Source organism: Thermobia domestica, chromosome 12 (genome assembly GCF_964235325.1).
Source record: "Thermobia domestica chromosome 12, izTheDome1.hap1.1, whole genome shotgun sequence".
NCBI classification, from domain to species: domain Eukaryota; kingdom Metazoa; phylum Arthropoda; class Insecta; order Zygentoma; family Lepismatidae; genus Thermobia; species Thermobia domestica.
In genome coordinates, this window is record NC_137465.1 from 32,417,048 (window position 1) to 32,435,241 (window position 18,194).

General features: G+C 34.7%; 1 protein-coding gene across 3 annotated transcripts in view; it reads right to left on the reverse strand.

The window, feature by feature from the left end:
* The window catches only part of LOC145666405 (uncharacterized), an 86,789-nt gene that overhangs the window by 58,884 nt on the left and 9,711 nt on the right, over positions 1-18,194 (reverse strand). For 2 of the 3 annotated variants that reach the window (XM_081733616.1, XM_081733615.1), the window contains exons 2-3: positions 13,078-13,917; positions 5,308-5,399 (exon numbers count right to left, since the gene is read on the reverse strand). In XM_081733616.1, coding sequence (XP_081589742.1) covers positions 5,308-5,399; positions 13,078-13,900 — 915 coding nt within the window. In that variant the 5' untranslated portion in view covers positions 13,901-13,917. The remainder of the gene's footprint in view (positions 1-5,307; positions 5,400-13,077; positions 13,918-18,194) is intronic. The other variant, XM_081733617.1, reaches the window with a different exon arrangement.

Consider the following 18,194-nt stretch of genomic DNA (forward strand, 5'->3'; position numbering starts at 1 on the left):
GACGGTGGAATGATGAAAGTGGGAGAACCCGGAGAAAACCCATGAGCACAGTGTTTGTCTACATCATAAAGTCCACTTTGCGCGAGCTGGGATCAAACTAGGGACTCCATGCACCAGAGGTGAACGCTCTACCACTGAGCTACCGCGCCCCCGTCTAACTTTGTTGAAGACAATCGAACGAGATGTCTTGTCTTACGCAGTTATAACAGATTTTTATCTTATACAGAGGAAGACAATCATGGAGAAAACGTGGTTTCAGGATGTTTGTCTAATAATAACGGGAACTTACCTTGCCATTTTTGACGACACGTCATCTTTAACCTCCTACTGAAAAAGAAACTAGCAAGATTCATGAATTCCTTGTCACAACTTTCCCCTACTTAAATAATACCATCTTTTGGAGTCTCTAACACCAATCTTTAAAGGCTTTAAAAACGTTCTCTGTACAAAAGGTCACGCAGGTCTACAGTCATTGAGGTACACATACGCTTCAAACAGTAATGCAACGTATTTTCATCTGTCGCTCGATAGATTGTGCTCGTAGGGTAGTCGACAATTTGTGCTACAATGGGGATTTGACAAGAGTTACAAAATATCTCCTTTCGACGTTTCTCCAGCCCTAGATCACGACGAATTCTAGTGTGAGTTGTGTTGAAAGATGATTTAATAAGGTCTGCAATAATTTCGATGCATCTGGGTTCTTCCCTGTAACGAGAGCCTGTACCTTCTAGATAACTGCTAGTATAGGGTTCATAGCAGGACGGGTGAGGTATTTTTCTACCCTACAGGAATAGATCCACTTCTCATTTTCAACCTTTAACGCATGTATTACGCTACTGTCAGATACGGTGAATCTATGCTTTCTGCATATCTTATAATATAGTATTATAATTGTATTAGGGATTATAAGGCGCCCCCAATAAGAATCGATCTTCCGTGGTAATCTTTAACACGAACGTTCAACACATATGTCACAAATCAACAAGTCCAATGTATACGAGGTGCTGTCATTTACTTCGCGTTACGTTGCGCTACTACCGCTTGTAAAAATTGTCACTACTGACGGGAAACAACCTCTGTACACAACGCCAATTGAAGGAAATAACTAATGACACAGTAGGCTACCTTCTGACACATTTTTTTTGTATTACTCTAAGAAACTTCTTTTTGGTAACAAAATCATAAGTTTCATTTAATGATACATGCGATAACTACAACACACAAAGAGGAGGACGCCACGTAAGAATGGAATGGAATTAATGGTATTTTACCGGGTTCTTTCTTCAGGCGTACACATATTAGCTGTAGGAACATAGCTGTTTTCAACTATCACACAGCTTCCTAATATATCCCATAAACTTCTTGAAGCAAAGGGATTGACGATCCTCCATCGAAGAATAGGCAGCACGTAGAAGGATGATCCCCTAAATCAAGCTGGGATACAGAACGTCGTAAAGTAGTTGAACCGCAGTACATGATGATAAGGGAAAATATAGGTAAAAATATAGACACAAATACGAAAAAAACACATTAAACAGGAAAAAAAAAAAACAGTATTAAAAGACATGTTAACAGGAAAACATTCACCATAATGCGAAACAGAACTCTAAATCACAGTTAAAGAATAAATAAATAAATAAATAAATAAAAAGTACGGACCACTGCACTAAACATTTTTTGCTCCAATTTCTTAAACTGAATTATGTTCTGCTGCAATTATTACTGAAACATTTATCTGTGAAATACGAAAAAACTTCGTCCGAAGAAAACTCATTACAAAAGTCAACTATTCATGAAATATTTGTTTATGAAACGAAGATAAACGAAGTGAACTTCCTATCCTTTTTTTTTTTTTTTTTTTTTTTTTTAATGGGAAATGACTTCTCCATTGTATGTTTACTAATTAAACATTTATTTATGAAATATGAACGAAATCACCTCAGTCGTTTTTGTGAAAATCGTCCTAAACAAAACTCACCTCCAAGAGTAAACTACATCCCTTATGGAGTTTTTCATTGCTAGTGATTTATACCACATTATAAATATGTCATATTGTAACGTTGTTTAGAAACGTTTCTTTATGAAATATGAGAAAAAATCTCCATGTCTATTTTTATTTTTTATTTTTTTTTCAAAAAGTTGTCCGCAAAAACTCACCCCAGAGTGAGTTATATGGTAAGTTAATAGTTTTCATCCTTTATGCAGGTGGATAGGTTTTTAATATGCAACTTTTAACCTTTTGTTTATATGCGTTACAGAGCAGACTGAAGACGAAATAATTTATATTAAAGTGGATTGATTTTCAAGCTCACGGGAATTATTTTCATCAACCAAAATTACATAGTTTGAGATCGAATTAATGAAGTTAAAGAAGGTAAAAAGTGTTACCTGATAATTCTACAATGTGTTATTACAAGAAAGCAATTAATAGTAGTATTATTAATTATCTACAGTTAGTAGATAATTAATACATGCCGTCGTATCAATTAGGAATTTATGACTTTTGGATGTTTTAAGTTACGGAAAGTCTAATTTATACTAAGTAGTACTATGTTCATTGAATTTGCGTTATATGGTAATTGAGAATAGTTTTATTTATTTATTTTACATGGATTATGTGGTTTGTTTACTTCTGAAAAATAGTACATGTGAAATCTTTCCTCTGTCCGTCTTTTATAGTCTACGTCTCATATAGGAAGTTTCTTATACGCATCAAAGGAGACCATCCCATCACTAACTTGTGACCAGTGGCAAAGGGTGATAGTTTTACGAAGGTAGGCCCAATATAATAATAATAATAATAATAATAATAATAATAATAATAATAATACCTGTGTTACTTATATCACCTTGTAAATTATTTCCAAACGTCAGTTTTTCTTCTCATCAAATATGTCTATTACTTTCTTCTTGAAAGCTGTATCCTTGTGTAATATCCTTCAGAGCTTATTTCTGTAGCGATTGAAGCTAAAACACTAAGTCTGCCGTTACTCATTATATTCCTTTTCCTCTGGAATGTTTTAATTGTCTTTAGGGCACCCATGCGTTTGTTTCACATGGTGTTATAGTAACTGGAATATTTAAGCGTACATGTAACAAGCGAAGACATTCTAGCTACACTTCTTGCAGGACGTTTGATGAGATGTATTGAAGTAAATTAATAAGTCTAAGATACTGATTTTCGTTATAAAAGATGATTGTCAGTTCATTCCGTAGTTGATTACCGTCGAAAATGGGATACAGATTAAGAAGATTCTCTAGTTTCTTTCTACGAAAATCACTATTGTAATCCTGAAACTATTCACAAGCAAGTAGTTCTACAGATTCGAAAGACAATAAAAAAAAAGTTTAAGTTTTACGTCCCACGGTTATGCCGGTTAGGCTAAAGGAGACGGTGATGAAGAGAAATGAGTGAAATGGTGGAATGAAGAAAGTGGGAAGAAACGGGAGTGCCCCGAGAAAACGCACGAGCACGGTGTTTGTCCACCACAAAATCCATACGGCGCGAGCTGGGATCGAACCAGGATCCCAAGCACCGGAGGTGAACGCTCTATCACTGAGCCACCGCGCCCCCCGAAAGAGAGTAAATCACGAAAACTAGTTTCCATCTGAACTTCAAGTGTACCCAAAATTTCGTAGGAGGGTGGCTTTTAAACTTTGTTTTTCCTTATCACCGAACGGCAACGAACTAATTTAACATCTTCTGAATACAGTCAATGTTTGCATGACCCCTTTGTAGCTAAGGGTGACATATTGGAAATATATTTCTTTTGCAAAATATGAAACAGATTATCGATAGACATAAATATTTTACTACAGAAACACAAGAAGACAAATTCACATGAATTTAACGTAATTGTAGACCATCGACACTACTTATTCGATCCGGATCTCAATTTGCATAATGAAATTCACGTGTATGACTCATAGCTGATCTTAATTCGCTGTAATGCAATTTAATTGTTTCAACTGGGCGTGATCGGGTGGGGAAGATGGACTATCAATTTATCTGTACTTCACAAGAAACATATGCTGTTTCGTGTACTTGTACTGAAACAAACTCTGCTTGTAAAATTTCGTCTTTAATTATCACATTAATTTTCAAGAGACCACTAACATAGAGAATTCTTTAATATGAATTATATTATGTTTATATTCTCCACTTACTGGCATTTTCTCTCATTCACTTTTGCAAATGTAAGAAAAAAATGTCACTTACAATATCTCAAAAACACAAACTCTCTACTCAGTTCTAATGAACACAATGAGTCTGATTTCGTACGAGTTTACGTTAACATAACGGAATAAAGGAGAATTAGTTTGGGAGGCGTAGTACCTTTAAAACTGCTTGTTCCAGCTTTTGTGTTACGTTAGAGTCCGCAAAATTAAGCAAAGTTGGTACGGAATGCGGTCCACGTTCTCTTGCTCTTTATTTGTTTGACATATGGAATCGAAATCGAAGGTCTCGAGAGAAACGCTTTATGTAGAAACGAAAGTCGATAAGCGCTTAGGCCGGTCTCTTTCGCAGGTTATTACCAACACGTTCTCTCGCAGGATTTTCTGAGTAGCTTGGCGGTAGTTTTACTGCCACCTGAGACACTGCTCGGTGAGCCTCCCAGCAGTGGTACTAACCACGATTTCGTTATCGAACAATAAAATATTTTCTCAACTTAGAAAATTATCATACATTCTGTGCAAGGAAAATGAATTAATTATAAATTATAATTTCTGAAAGTAAATGGGTAGGCCAGGCCTCTTACCACCCTTCGCCACTGCTTGTGACACTGATGTTATCTTCATATATGAAGCACATTTTTACTTTTGCGCCCCAAATAAACTTAGAGAACGCTCGCCCCGAAAAAGACAGACTCAGACATAGAGAATCCTGCATTCCAATACAAAGTCCATCTTGACAATTCGTAACTATTTTTATGTTCTACAATCTTCCTGTTTCTCCCATTACATCTATCTCTTCCTATCTGATGAAGTATTCAGAGAAAGAATTTATGATGTTAACCACGTATATATAAGGAGTTTTCTCTGTCTACTTCCGGATTCCCTTATTCCAACTAGTTGTATAATACATATTTCTGTACAGAATTTAGTTTTGATACTACATCAGCTAAGAGCTTCAGCAAAACGGAAAGAGAATCAATCAATTATAGGTTTTGTCCTTTCAGTTTCTCTGGCATGCATACAGGGACTTTTCTTACAAGACAAACCCATAGAAAATATAAAAATAAATAAATAAAAACATAATGTGAACTATAAATTACAGATATGTAATCAAAATAAAAGAGAACTTACTCTATGAACAAGATTTCCAACAAATAACTTCCTTATTGGAACATTACCGAATATGGCCTGAGAATCTTCGTGATTTGATGTACCACCTCCAGCTAAACAACATGAAAAAAAATATATTACTAGCTTCATTATTAACATTGATAAATACAGTTATTTCTTTTTTCTATGAAGTGATCGTTCTTCTGAACAAAGAACAGAGACAAATTGAAGGTACATTATTTTTAAGGTCAAAAAAAAATTGACAGATTTCTGTAATTCCTGAATTTTCTTTAAACTTCCAATCTTTCGACTCTCTCTTGGAATCTTGGTCACGGAGGATAAAAACAGGAAGAAAAAGAATAGAAACATCCAGAAATAAAAAAAATGGAATGCACTTACCAAGGGAAGAGCTGTGTTATGGAAACATGTCAAGTACCCCGGTAATCTTCGGATAGAAATATTTCAGTTTGCATTACCCCATCCGAAGATTACCGAAGTATTTGACATGTTTCCATACAACAGCTCTTCCCTTGGTAAGTCCATTCCTTTTTTTATTCCTTTATGTTTCTATTCTTTTCCTTCTTGTTTTTATCCTCCGTGATCAAGACAGGAGGAGAGTCGAAAGTTTTGAAGTTTAAAGAAAACCCAGGAATTACAGAAATCTGTATGTAGAATGATAAGTTAGAATTCATGAGCATGGTTTTACAATAAAAAATAAATAATAATAATAATAATTTATAACACTCACCTCTACATTCTCTGAAGACAAATATTATAAATACTTATTCGCAATATATTAAAGACTAATCAGGTTTACTGCATAACTTCATTCCTTATAATAATTTTAATCATGTGGCCATATATATCAACGAAACTACGAATAACGGGCTGGGTACATAAACAGATTGTTTGTGCTATGTGGGAAGTTATTTATTTATTTCAGGTGCACTTAAAAATAATAATTTGTATACCTAAGTTATCTAGCCGGGTACATTGAACCTGTAAGTCTATTCTGTAGAGTTCTTTACTTGATTTTCTTCTTTCTTTCTTTCTTTTTTTTTTTGAGTGATTGTTTATTTTTGCTTTTTCGTACGTTTAATAGACGATATATATTTTATCTAAAAATCTTTAGCGAATACAAAATTAAAGGAAACATAAAAACAAATAAATTTCGCGATAATTTGCTGCCTGAAGAAAAAGTTCGATTAAACTTTGAAATATTACAGATGATTTTCATAATGTGTCTTCAAGAAATATGGAGATGAGTGTTCCCTCTGCTCTTTTACAAAGGTCAAAAAAGTTATATTATTTAATCTGGAAGTGAAGAGGTATTTCTATCTGATTGGTAGCCGTTCCTCTAAAATACTTTTCATTTACTACGAAGTGTAGGCAAAATATATTTATAATTAACTTTTAACTAATCGCTACAAAAATACAATATTACCTTATATATAATTTTCGTACGCAATTAGTTCACAGTAGAAACAGAAAAAAAAAAATACAAAACACAAAAATAAGAAGCAGGAAATCGAAAACTTATACGCTGCCGCCGAGTGACTTTTCTATACGATTGTCATTGCGTGCAACTCACAACTAGGTTTAATAATAACAATAAATGAGTAGATAAATTAGTCTTAACGGATCGCCTGTGGCAACTAGGGAATACCTATCTACCACATCCTACTATATTTCTTAAACCTAAGAATAAAAGATTCTCTGAATATAAAATTAATTACGTATATATTAAATAAAATCCAACTTCCCAACTGAAGTTTATTAATTCATAAGAATGTTACTTTGAGACAAGTTGCTTTGGTATAAAATTAGTGCATAAACTTTGTTTACAAAATGTACTTATCTCTTCTTTCAATAGAAATAAAATCTTTCAGTTTAACGTCCAACAATTATTCCCACAAGGCTAAGGGAGACGATGATTAACGCAAATGAATGGTGATGGAGGAATTAGTGGAATGAGATGTGGGAGAAAACGGGAGTACCCCGAGAAAATCCACGGAGACGATGTTGTCCACTACAAACTTACTTGGCCGGGGATCGAACTAGGACCCCTCACTCCAGAGGTAAGCGCTCTACCACTGAACCAGCATGCCCCCTCTTCTTTCAATAGATGTAAGATGTAAGGAACCATCTTTTTTAGAATTAAATATTCTGTTTAAAAATAGCAAATTTAGGTTCGCATAGTTCTCTTTACGAATTGTTCAGTTATTTCAAAATAATAATATAGACTTGCTCACAATTTGCTTTCTTGCACAAGTTTCTCTATTGATTAAATCAGTAAGCATATTAATTACATATGCATTTACGAACATCACGTATATTTCTCATGAAAACTTACGTGCTAGAAGTTCTAAAATTCCAACGACGAATCCAATCTCGAACCTAACTTATATTTCTTGCTTTGCTCGGTACAGAAGTTTTCACGAATGTAAACATGGGAACGTCCACCTCTAAATATATAGTGTTTGTTTATAAACGCGGCTACGAAACCAGTTCCAACTTTTCAACAAATTATCGGATTTTCTCGTCATAAAATATCTACTGTGTTGTATAAAAAAAGGAAGTTGTAGTAAAAAAAAATAAATAAATAAAAAAATAAAAAAGCTGCTAAGGGTAGAATGGCTGAAACAACAACGTCTAAAATAAAATATCATCTAAGGAAGTGAATTACGCAATTACTGAAGTGGAAGGAAAACACAATGTAAAAAATGAAAATGAAATCTTTCAGTTTTACATCCCATGGTTATGCTAGGCTAAAGGAGACGGTGATAATGAGAAATGAATGAAATGGTGGAATGAGGAAACGGGAGAACCCCGAAAAAACCCGCGAGCATAGTGTTTGCCCACCACAAAGTCCACATGGAGCGAGCTGGGATCGAACCAGGGACTCCAAGCACCGGAGGTGAACGCCACACACAATGTATTCACACTATAGCCATTCCTGTGGAGTCACCTACTTCGAAACAAAATGGTCGCTCGACCTTCAGGTATTTTTTTTTTTTTTTTAAATTACATATTCGCTAAGATTACCTCACTAGTAGCTTGTTCAAACGTTTGTCACTTTTTGTTCTCCTGCTGTAATCTTGGATTTACATTTTTTGTTTTTCACTGAGGTAAGCGAAAATAAGTGTTCAATATGTGTAGCAAACAGGCTACTGCATGGTTACTAAGAGAAGTTGCGGATTTTACTATCTTAAAGCAGAAATCTCAGTCTTTCAGAAAACATACATACATCCAGGATAGTAGGCTGGAAAATGGAATAAGATCTCAAATGTAGCATCAAAATTACGAATTTTGCAAATTTAGAAAGACTGCAAATTCAAAAAGGCTTGAAACAACAGGATATGTTTTGCTGAGAAGGACTATGGTTACAAGGGTTTTCAGAAATGATTAAATATAACTGAGACTGGAAGCTCTTTCTGCCATAATTTTTTCTCCGAAAATCTAGGTGTGAAAAATTACTAATTTCAAGGTCAAATTATAGAAATGTTCCGGTTCTGGTATCTTGAATCTACGGGAAAGAGATCGTGTACAAAGAGTCGAGAATCCTGTATGGATGTTTCTGTATATAGAGGATTCTATATGCATCATGTCCAAAGAGTCAAGATAAGTGCACTATGTTGAAGTTTACCTATACAAAAAAAAGAAGCTTGTTGTATAGATAAGAAGCTTTGTGCTTACAGTTTCGAGCTCAGAATTAAAGTATACGAGTGGCGAGGTTGAATGAAAGCCGAATGGGGAAGGACGAATGTCGATGAGGTCCGAAGTGACACGAACGCTCGACAAAGAAGCCGATTATAACATAGGTCGAAGAGGCGCGCAAACAGGGAGAGATCGATATAGAATGTTATTTGCGAAAGGAGGTTGGGTAGTAACAGTGCTTTGGTAAATACGTGTTAATGACAATGTAGGGATTATGATGAGAAATATATATATATATATATATATATATATATATATATATTTAAAAAAATAATGACTCACAATTATACCCTTACACTAAAGTATACACATAATTAATGATACGGGATGATTATGATAGAATCGGTGGGAGGAGGAGTGGGAAGAAACGGAAGAACTACGAGAAAACCTATGGGCACGGATGGTGTTCACCGCAAACTCGTATGGACTGGAATTGTACCAGGGTTCCCTCGCACTAAAATATCCACTCTACCACTGAGCCATTATGCTCCCATGAAAAGAAGAAAGAACACTGTACTATGTTTCGTTCATGTTTAATTTGTAATAGTCTTTACATGTGCTGGTTACGTGAAATGTAACAGCTGGTTTGGATCTATACTGATTACTATTGTGAATCTCTGGTTTTCTTTTAAAATATATTGGAAGTAATTTTCACAAAGTGTTTCTATATACCTCTGGATAAGTCATGCAATTAGGCATAGTTAAAACATTTTATAGTAGGTCTACGTTAAGCTGGTTTAGATGATTTGTATGTAACAATATCTGGGGCCATAATGCCATAAAGGAGGTAGTTTACGAAGACGTGACAAAGGAACCTTTTGCAATGAACAGACTGGTTAGCTGACTACAACTTCTATCGTTTCGGTTTTTAATAAATTCTAGGAACTTTCATAAGCATATCTGGGCCTAGTGCATATCAAAGCAACCTCATCCTTACAACTCTGTTCCTTCTGCAAGAGAGGAAATTACATATACTGATTTTTTACATAAATTACAAAGGAAGTCTTTGACTAATAACTTAAGTGTGTTTTAACCCTCACAAACTTATTTATGTATGAAATAATGATATGGGTTACATTACGCCTTTCATTTTTAATTTATACTTCTTATTTTTTATAGCTATTTGAAACCCTGGAAAAATTGCACCAGTCTGAACCACAGAATAAAATCCATAGTTTCTATTCAGCACTAGTAGGAATAACTAGGCCCAAACTTTCACACTTTTTACTTGTTCCCATTATGAGAAATTATTTAAGTTTCCAAACTTTTAGATTTTCGGAGAAAAAAAGCAGAAAAGGCTTCAAGGCCCTGAAATTATGTTTTATTTTTTTAAAATTGTAACTCCAATGACTACATTTGAGATCTTTAAAATTTAGTTTCTCACGGTATTATTCTACAGCTGTATACATTTCTTGAAAGGCCTGGAAATCTGTTTTAAGATAGTAGAATCCACAGTTTTTTATCTCTCATAGTAAACATGCAGCAGCGTGTTTTCTACACCATTGAAAACCCTTGTTGTCGCATGCCAAAGTAAAGAGAAATGAATCTAAAACCAAGATGGCGGCACGTGAACAAAAATATTTTTGAGCAGATCAACAGTAAGGTAACATTTGATGAATAATAAAAAGAAAAAAAAATACTTGATGGTCGTGCAACTCCCTTTAAGTGATTTGACATGGAATGACTATTTTAATACAGACTTTGCTTCTTCAACCGCTCCAAAACTTCTAACACAGTACGATTTCTTTAAACAGCTGACAATTCCTTTCATCTCTCTTCAAATTGCAGAGTTGTTCAAGACCCACAACCTTTAACTTCACTAATTTAACTAATTACTCTAGAAATTACTTAATAAGCTAATAAAATGTATATCGAGAATGAAGTTTGTAATTACCGAAGTACCCGAACGGTAAAGGGTAATCTTGATTTACGTTTCAATGACAACTTGTCGCCTTCATCTGTGGGAGTTAAGGAATGTCACATTGCTTGTAGAATTACATTATCGATGACGTTTCTGTGCTGTAGAAAATAAATTTAACTGAGTATCTTATTAACTATGTATATCTTCTTTACTTTAACACGTGAAGAGCTAATGAACCAATGTTCTGAGATTTCTTCGATTTAGATGTGTTGCTTACCCTTTATCTACGTTCACACTCGGGATGAGATACTAACATATTTAATATCTATGCCACACAACCCCGAAATTTACAAGAACCTTTAGTCAAACTACAACCAAGATCAATGCTCCGTTAGTTTTAGTTGTAAAAACTTCCTTCGGCATATAGATTTATACAGGGTGGCCCAAAAGTAGGTATACAATCCCGTACTGATTAACTCATTGCTTTTTATACCCCTTCTTATTGTTATCCATCAGGTAGACTAAGTTTCTTTATTATTTCTTCTTAATATCTTTTTTCTTACATCTTAAGCTTGGAACAGCCCAAGCAAATAAAACTATAAGCTAGAATGTTATACTGGATCAATGCAGGGGTGTATACCTACTTTTGGGCCACCCTGTATTTGAAAAGATGGTATTTAAATACTAATGGAAAATGTCAGTTTTTGATGAATGTATGTTTGCATATGAGAATTTTATTTTTATTAATAACGGGATGCATAATTTTGTAAAAGAAAAGAGTCAAATAAAATGTTCTTTACTAATTAGTATAAATGAAGCCTGAAGAGTAAGTTTTTTTTAAAAAAAATCAGTCAATATAATATTGTTGGAAGTAGAAGACCTATTTGATCATCAGAAGAAATATGGTAGTACGTGCAATCAATAACCGCTTTTCAGAGCCAAAAGCTTTGACGTTGTTTGGCATAAATATTGAATACATTGGCATTTCATCCTTGATTTCAATACAAGTAAAGGGTAAACAACTCATATTTAGAACGAAAGAAACTCAGGCTCAGAAGTCTTACTTTTGAAATAAAGAAGACATATAGTTAATTAGCAGATAGCTCAGTTATTTATTTATTTATATTTCTACAATGCAAGAGTGTTACCGATAATGTGATTCTACAAGTAACATATACTTTTTTGAAGGATTGTACTGATGAAGGTGACAAGTCGTTGCTGAAAGGTATACAGGGTGTCCCAAAAGTAATGGCGAATAATGAAATCACAAATTCCTGGCATCAAAGTAAGAAAAATACATATATATAAGATATAGTCCGGAAGTGGCCTGGGGCGGAGCTAGACAGCTTCGAATCTGGAGGAAAGTAACTTCATACGTAGGGAAAGAAACTTGCCGACTTACAAAACCGCATTGAAGATGCGTGTGAATAGTTACGTAACACATCGCGAGTGATGGAATGCATTCGAAACTTTCTATTAGCACGTTGCATAGATGTGGGAGGACAGCACTTCAAACATCTTCTGTAGGTATGTTGATTGTTAGCATGTATGACCTAGTAGTTTCTAGTGCTGCTCTGTAGAAGATACTATGTTACAAACACAGTACGGCGTTGTGTATTCTGCCTGTTATTTCGTTACATCACACGACTAGTTACACTTGTTCTTATTTCTACCCCCCCTCTGCAAGTTTCTATCTGGTATACCACTTTCCATTGCCCCCTGAGATTATGAAACCATGCTAAGTGGGCTTTGCTTTGACTCCCATTGTACATGAGCGTACAATCGTGCCATGGATAACTTTTTTTCTGTATGGTTTCCATCTTTACTGCACCGTTTCATTACCCCTGTCGTACAGACATTAGGTGGGTTCCTAAATGACGTGTGGAGAATTTCTGACGAAGTTATGTAACATGCGTTTAACATGTCAAGCCGATATAATTTTTATGTCCTTTTGAACCCCCTTCCTAGCTCCTATCATAATTTCGCTGGTAGGTGTGAAGTTCCTTTTCCCCAACATTCGAAGCTGTCTAGCTCAGCCCCTGTTCACTTCCGGACTATATGTCATATAAACTCTTTTTCTTATTTTGGTGCCAGGAATCTGTGGTTTCATTTTTTGCCATTACTTTTGGGACACCCTGTATAACAAGATTAACATATTTTTCCGTTCGGGTGCTTTACAAATTGTAATAATAATTTAAATACTCAAGACTTACCTCCATCTGTCGTCCAGGTATCTATTTTAAAAGACTCGGACGTCTCCGTCTCACTATTTGTGATGTCAACAAAAGAGTTTGTGCTATTATCAGCTTCCATTTTCTTTTGCACGGCCTCCTCTATTTGCTCTTCTTGATCAATTGTATCTTTCCAGATGCCATCAGGAATTTCCACGCGAACTCTGTCACTTCCTTGAGACGAATCCAACGAAAAAACACTATCATCATCATCAGTTGATTGGGTAGTTTGTAACGGTGCGTTTGTTGAAATTCTAGACGCATTATCATCTGTACTTAACTTCTTCATATTTTCTATCACTTCTTTCTCTACATTATGATTTTCTTCAACATAGTTATTACTCCATTCATCAATAACTAAATCATTATCATATGACAACTGATTTTCTTTTTTCGCAGAATTAACAGTTAATCCCGTATAACTTTTCGGAAACTCTTCATCACTTCCTGTTTCCCAGCCACTTTCTGGCAATCTAATAGTACTTTTGAACGCATTTGACATATCTGTAACATACTTATTTCCTAAATGACTCAACGCAGAGGTTAACAGTTCTACATTTTCATTGATAAAAATTCCCCTCGGAAGTCGAAAACTTCCATTCATATTAGGACTTACATCTGATACTTCGGCCGTTTCATAACCACTACTAGTTTCCGCGCTTTCTGCACCACTGTTTAACCAACTTACAGCGGATGGTACAAATTCTACTTTATCTTCGGAATCCCACCCAGAAGTGTAATAGTCGACACCATTACTACTTCCTTGTGACTCACCTTCTGGAGAATCTTTCACGTCGGGTTCCATACTGCACGGATTTCAATCTGAAAGACAAAGCAAGTAAAACAAGGTAGCAGTTTACGTTAAAGTTTTCATATTGTTTACGCAAATTATGTATAATAATAGAAATAAAAAAGTTCCTTCAGTACCTTGTGCACAAATATTTTATTTTCTGCTAATATTTCACTTTTCTCGAACTGCAAACTTCTTCGGGGGCCACACTTTATGAAGAATTAAATCGAGAAGCGAATCAGATACTGCCTATTTGGTCCCTTCCTCATCAATATTCCATTGAATAAATTTCTAAAAATAACTGCGATTAGTTAATGAATTATACAGGGCTGGCAAAAAGCATGTTTAAAAAAATAGTTTTTACTTTGGTTTAGATTTGCTTTACTTATTTTGGTTATATATGGACAGAAACAAGTTCGTTTGGCCTTAACGTCCTTACGAAACAGCGGGTTATGAAGGTGCAGGACAGGATGTATACTTTAAAGTGGACCCCGAGCCACTACTCGGTTTGCAGCAGAGAGAAAGTGTCCTCCACCTGGACTCAAATCCGGAACCGCTTGATTACAAAAGCAGCGAGTCTATCGACTTAGCAACCTGATAGAAGCAACGTTGTACTAATCATGTATACTTGTTGACTATTTGAAATCATTTCAGGACACAAATATACACAACTAATAGTTTAAATAATTATTAGATCTAGATGGGATATCACTATGTCATCAGCAGGGCCCGGATCTTGTTGACCTAAAATTTTCTAGAAAGTGACCTATAAAATGACACTAAAATTCCTGTAAAATGCCCCTAAAAGTAACAAAAATTGACCTTAAAACTTGCGTTTTCTTAAATGTTTATTTCGTAAAACATTGACATTTTTTAAATATCTATTGGATTTTAATTAACGTTTGTCACTCATATTCAAAAAGTATTGTTTCCCTTAGTTGCAGTCCATTGATCATTTATTTCTATTGATCAGTCTATTGTACGGCATTGTAAGTATTGAAAGCGTCAATTCACTCCCGAGTTGAAACTAGAAAGCACTCTTAAACAATAAAAGTTCGCAAGTATAGACTACATGAGAATAATAGATAAAAACCCTATTTAAAATCCTTGTACGCCTTCTAATGCATTTTTAGTTATTCATGTGATCACATCCTTTGTGGTCAACAACTCAAAACTAACCCTTCGGCTACCAATCTCCACCTTTCGTCAACCAGCTACAGCTTAGTTTTCATTAGCTTGTTAAGAATGCAATTTTTCCACCCCAATAGTCAGGAAGCATGAAAAGAGATTATTTAACTTCGTCTTTTTCACATCCGTAAACAATCTTCATTTTAAGATTTCCTTATGTAGAAGAAAAAGAATAAAAATACCATAAGTGACCTAAAAGTTACCTTAACACGTTCGCTGCTGAGGATGCCCATCGGCGTCCAGTACTGAATTTGGCATATGCGCCGGACGCCTCTCGGCGCTTCTCCCTGCAGCTGATTCACTTTCCCGCCAGCGCGTTCTCAGCAGCGAACGTGTTAAAATATTAAAAAAAATGGCCTGAAATTTCAAAACGGCAAAAAGTGACCAAAAGTTGACCCTAAAAATATATATTTTTTGAACCTAGAGTTGATGGATAACGTTTTTATCAGAATTTGTCTTGTCTTATGCGTAACAGAAAAAAGTTGACTTGTCAACAAAATCCGGGCCCTGGTCATCAGTATTTCGTAAGTTTGCAATCCCTAAATTCCTTCTGAAAAGAACTGTTAATTATGTGTTAAAGTCACCCTTAGAGATATTAAATACACACTTAGATTATAGTTAATTGAAGATTAATTGGTTTTGTTTAAATTTGTTGTTGTTTTATGATATTTTATTGGATCAATGATTGATATTATATATTGATTTGTTTATTTTATGTATCTGCTATACTTGTGTTCTTTTACTGTTGGAATATGAGAGGAAAATAAATGTACTACGATAAAATAAACAATGTATATTAAAACGAAAAATAAGGGAAAAAGGAAGGAAAAAGTATGAATCAGGGAATCTATGAGTAATTCATACTGTATATAAGATCAATTTCTTTTTATTTTTAATGTTTTTTCACTTGTTATATTATTGTTTTTATATTTTACATTTGTTAATTGTAAGGTGTGGCTTCAGGACGGTTAGGCTGATTATAAATCTCATTCATTACTTTCGGCACAGCTAACTATCACAAAGAGGACTACAGGTAACCTAAATTTTCTTTTCTATTCCAGATGTTTTTCAATTTCTCATGGAGACATAGTTGGTGATGGTGAGCACGGCCATGTGACCAGCGTTGATGTGATCACAGAAATAAGTTTCGTAGTGCTGTAGTGGATTCGTTAACTTAGGTAAAATAATTGGCTATTTTATTTCAAGAACTCAGTTTCTTTATTAGAGTAAAAGAAACTGAATCTGCGTTTATTTGATTGCTATTATTTTAAGGTTCCGTTCTGGAAAATGAAGTTTTTGAGCTTTTCGTCCGACAGTTATGCCGGTGAGGCTAAAGGAGACGGTGAAGATAAGAAATTAATGAAATGGTGGAATAAAGAAAGTGGGAGAGTTGGCCTTGATAGATATTTGTTTATTCACTTGAAAATTGGTAATGACATTCTAAGAACTGGAAAGAATTATTCTACTTTCCATTGAAATATATATATATATATATATATATATATATATATATATATATATATATATATATATATATATATATATATATATATATATATATATATATATATTTAAGCTCTTTAGTTCTACCTCACTCCTGTTGACAGTACAAATTACGTAGTCGAAACAATTTATAAAGTATTATCTAGCAATAGTACCCCTAAGTGAATGGGATGAGTACTTCCTCCTTTTCGACGCAGTAACCTAAATTATATTATTAGTTGGAGTAGTGATAGCGCTTGGGAGATTTTGAGACGTTACTGTACAGGGTGAGGCAAAAGTATGGATACACCTCTATAAAAGTCGAACAGTGTGAGGAATCATAATGTCGTTTGGTATTGGTTGTTTATAGGTGGGGGCGCAATTTATAGGAGCTATGGCGACAACGGTGGCCATCTTGGGTTTAGATTACGTCTTTCAAATGGGAAGAGGGTTATGTGGCATACCATTTTACTCTGCCTTTTTCTGAGGAATACACCTGTGCAATGTGTTTTGCGATATCTTTATTTGTGTAGGATTTTTGACCTGTTAAAATTAAAAATTGAAAGGAGGTGATCAATTTTCTTTATCGTTGCAGGTGATCAACAATGTACTTATCAGGTAGAATGCATTGAAATTGTGTTGAGTGGTGGACGAAGTACTGGAGTGATTGCTGCTGACTTCAATGCCCGCCATCCTGAGAGAAATGACATTTCACGTATGGCATTTTCCAAGTTATTGGACAAATTTCGTGCAACAGGTTCTGTCGCGGACAAGCCACGCAATGGATGTCCAAGAACAGCCACTGACGACGAGACTATAACAGCAACTGTAGTATCGTTTGTGAAAAGTCACATGGTAGTACGCACCGGTTATCAGCAGTATCCGGGAAATATTAACATATTCGGTCGGCTCGAAGTTAAACTTGAAAACGATCTACCTGTAATTTGTCAACATCAGACGATGGGAACCTTGTAAAAGTGGGTCAACACCAACCTGGGTTCTAGAACACAGGTACCGCTTTATAACACCTATGAAATAAATTTTACGTACATTGTTTCGGTTCCTTATTCTTTGCTTCCAGTTTCTGGACTTATTTCTTGTTGAAATATATCATTACCGAAACCAACAACACTAAACTTCAATCTTTGAACAGTCCACTACCATGTTTGCTTTCATCCACACTACTCAAATGAGGTCTGTTGTTTTATACATAACATAATCTTAATGTTTCAATTAATTATAATTTTAGATAAATGAAGATTTTCTTGTTATTTCTTTGATTTTACGTGCATAAATTTTATTTTAAGTTTGCTTTTTTATTTTATTCGAGTTTTGTTTTCGTCTTCGGGGTCGATGCTGAATTGTTCATTGGCGGTAGACGTAATGTGTGTTTGTATTGTGTGAATCTGTCGAAGTATTTATATATTGCAATATATGGGTGTTCTGTGCATATTTTATAGTTTCTTTTAGTGTTCTATTTCTTGATTCTTTTGTGTTTGTTTGGATTTGGTGGATTTACAAAATGTTTTGTGGCATACAGTATAGTGTTCTTTGAAATTCATTTGTTCGTAATGGGTAGGCTATGTTGTTTTATATTGCCTGATGTTATTGATGTTGCTGGTTAGTTTTGTTTCTTAAG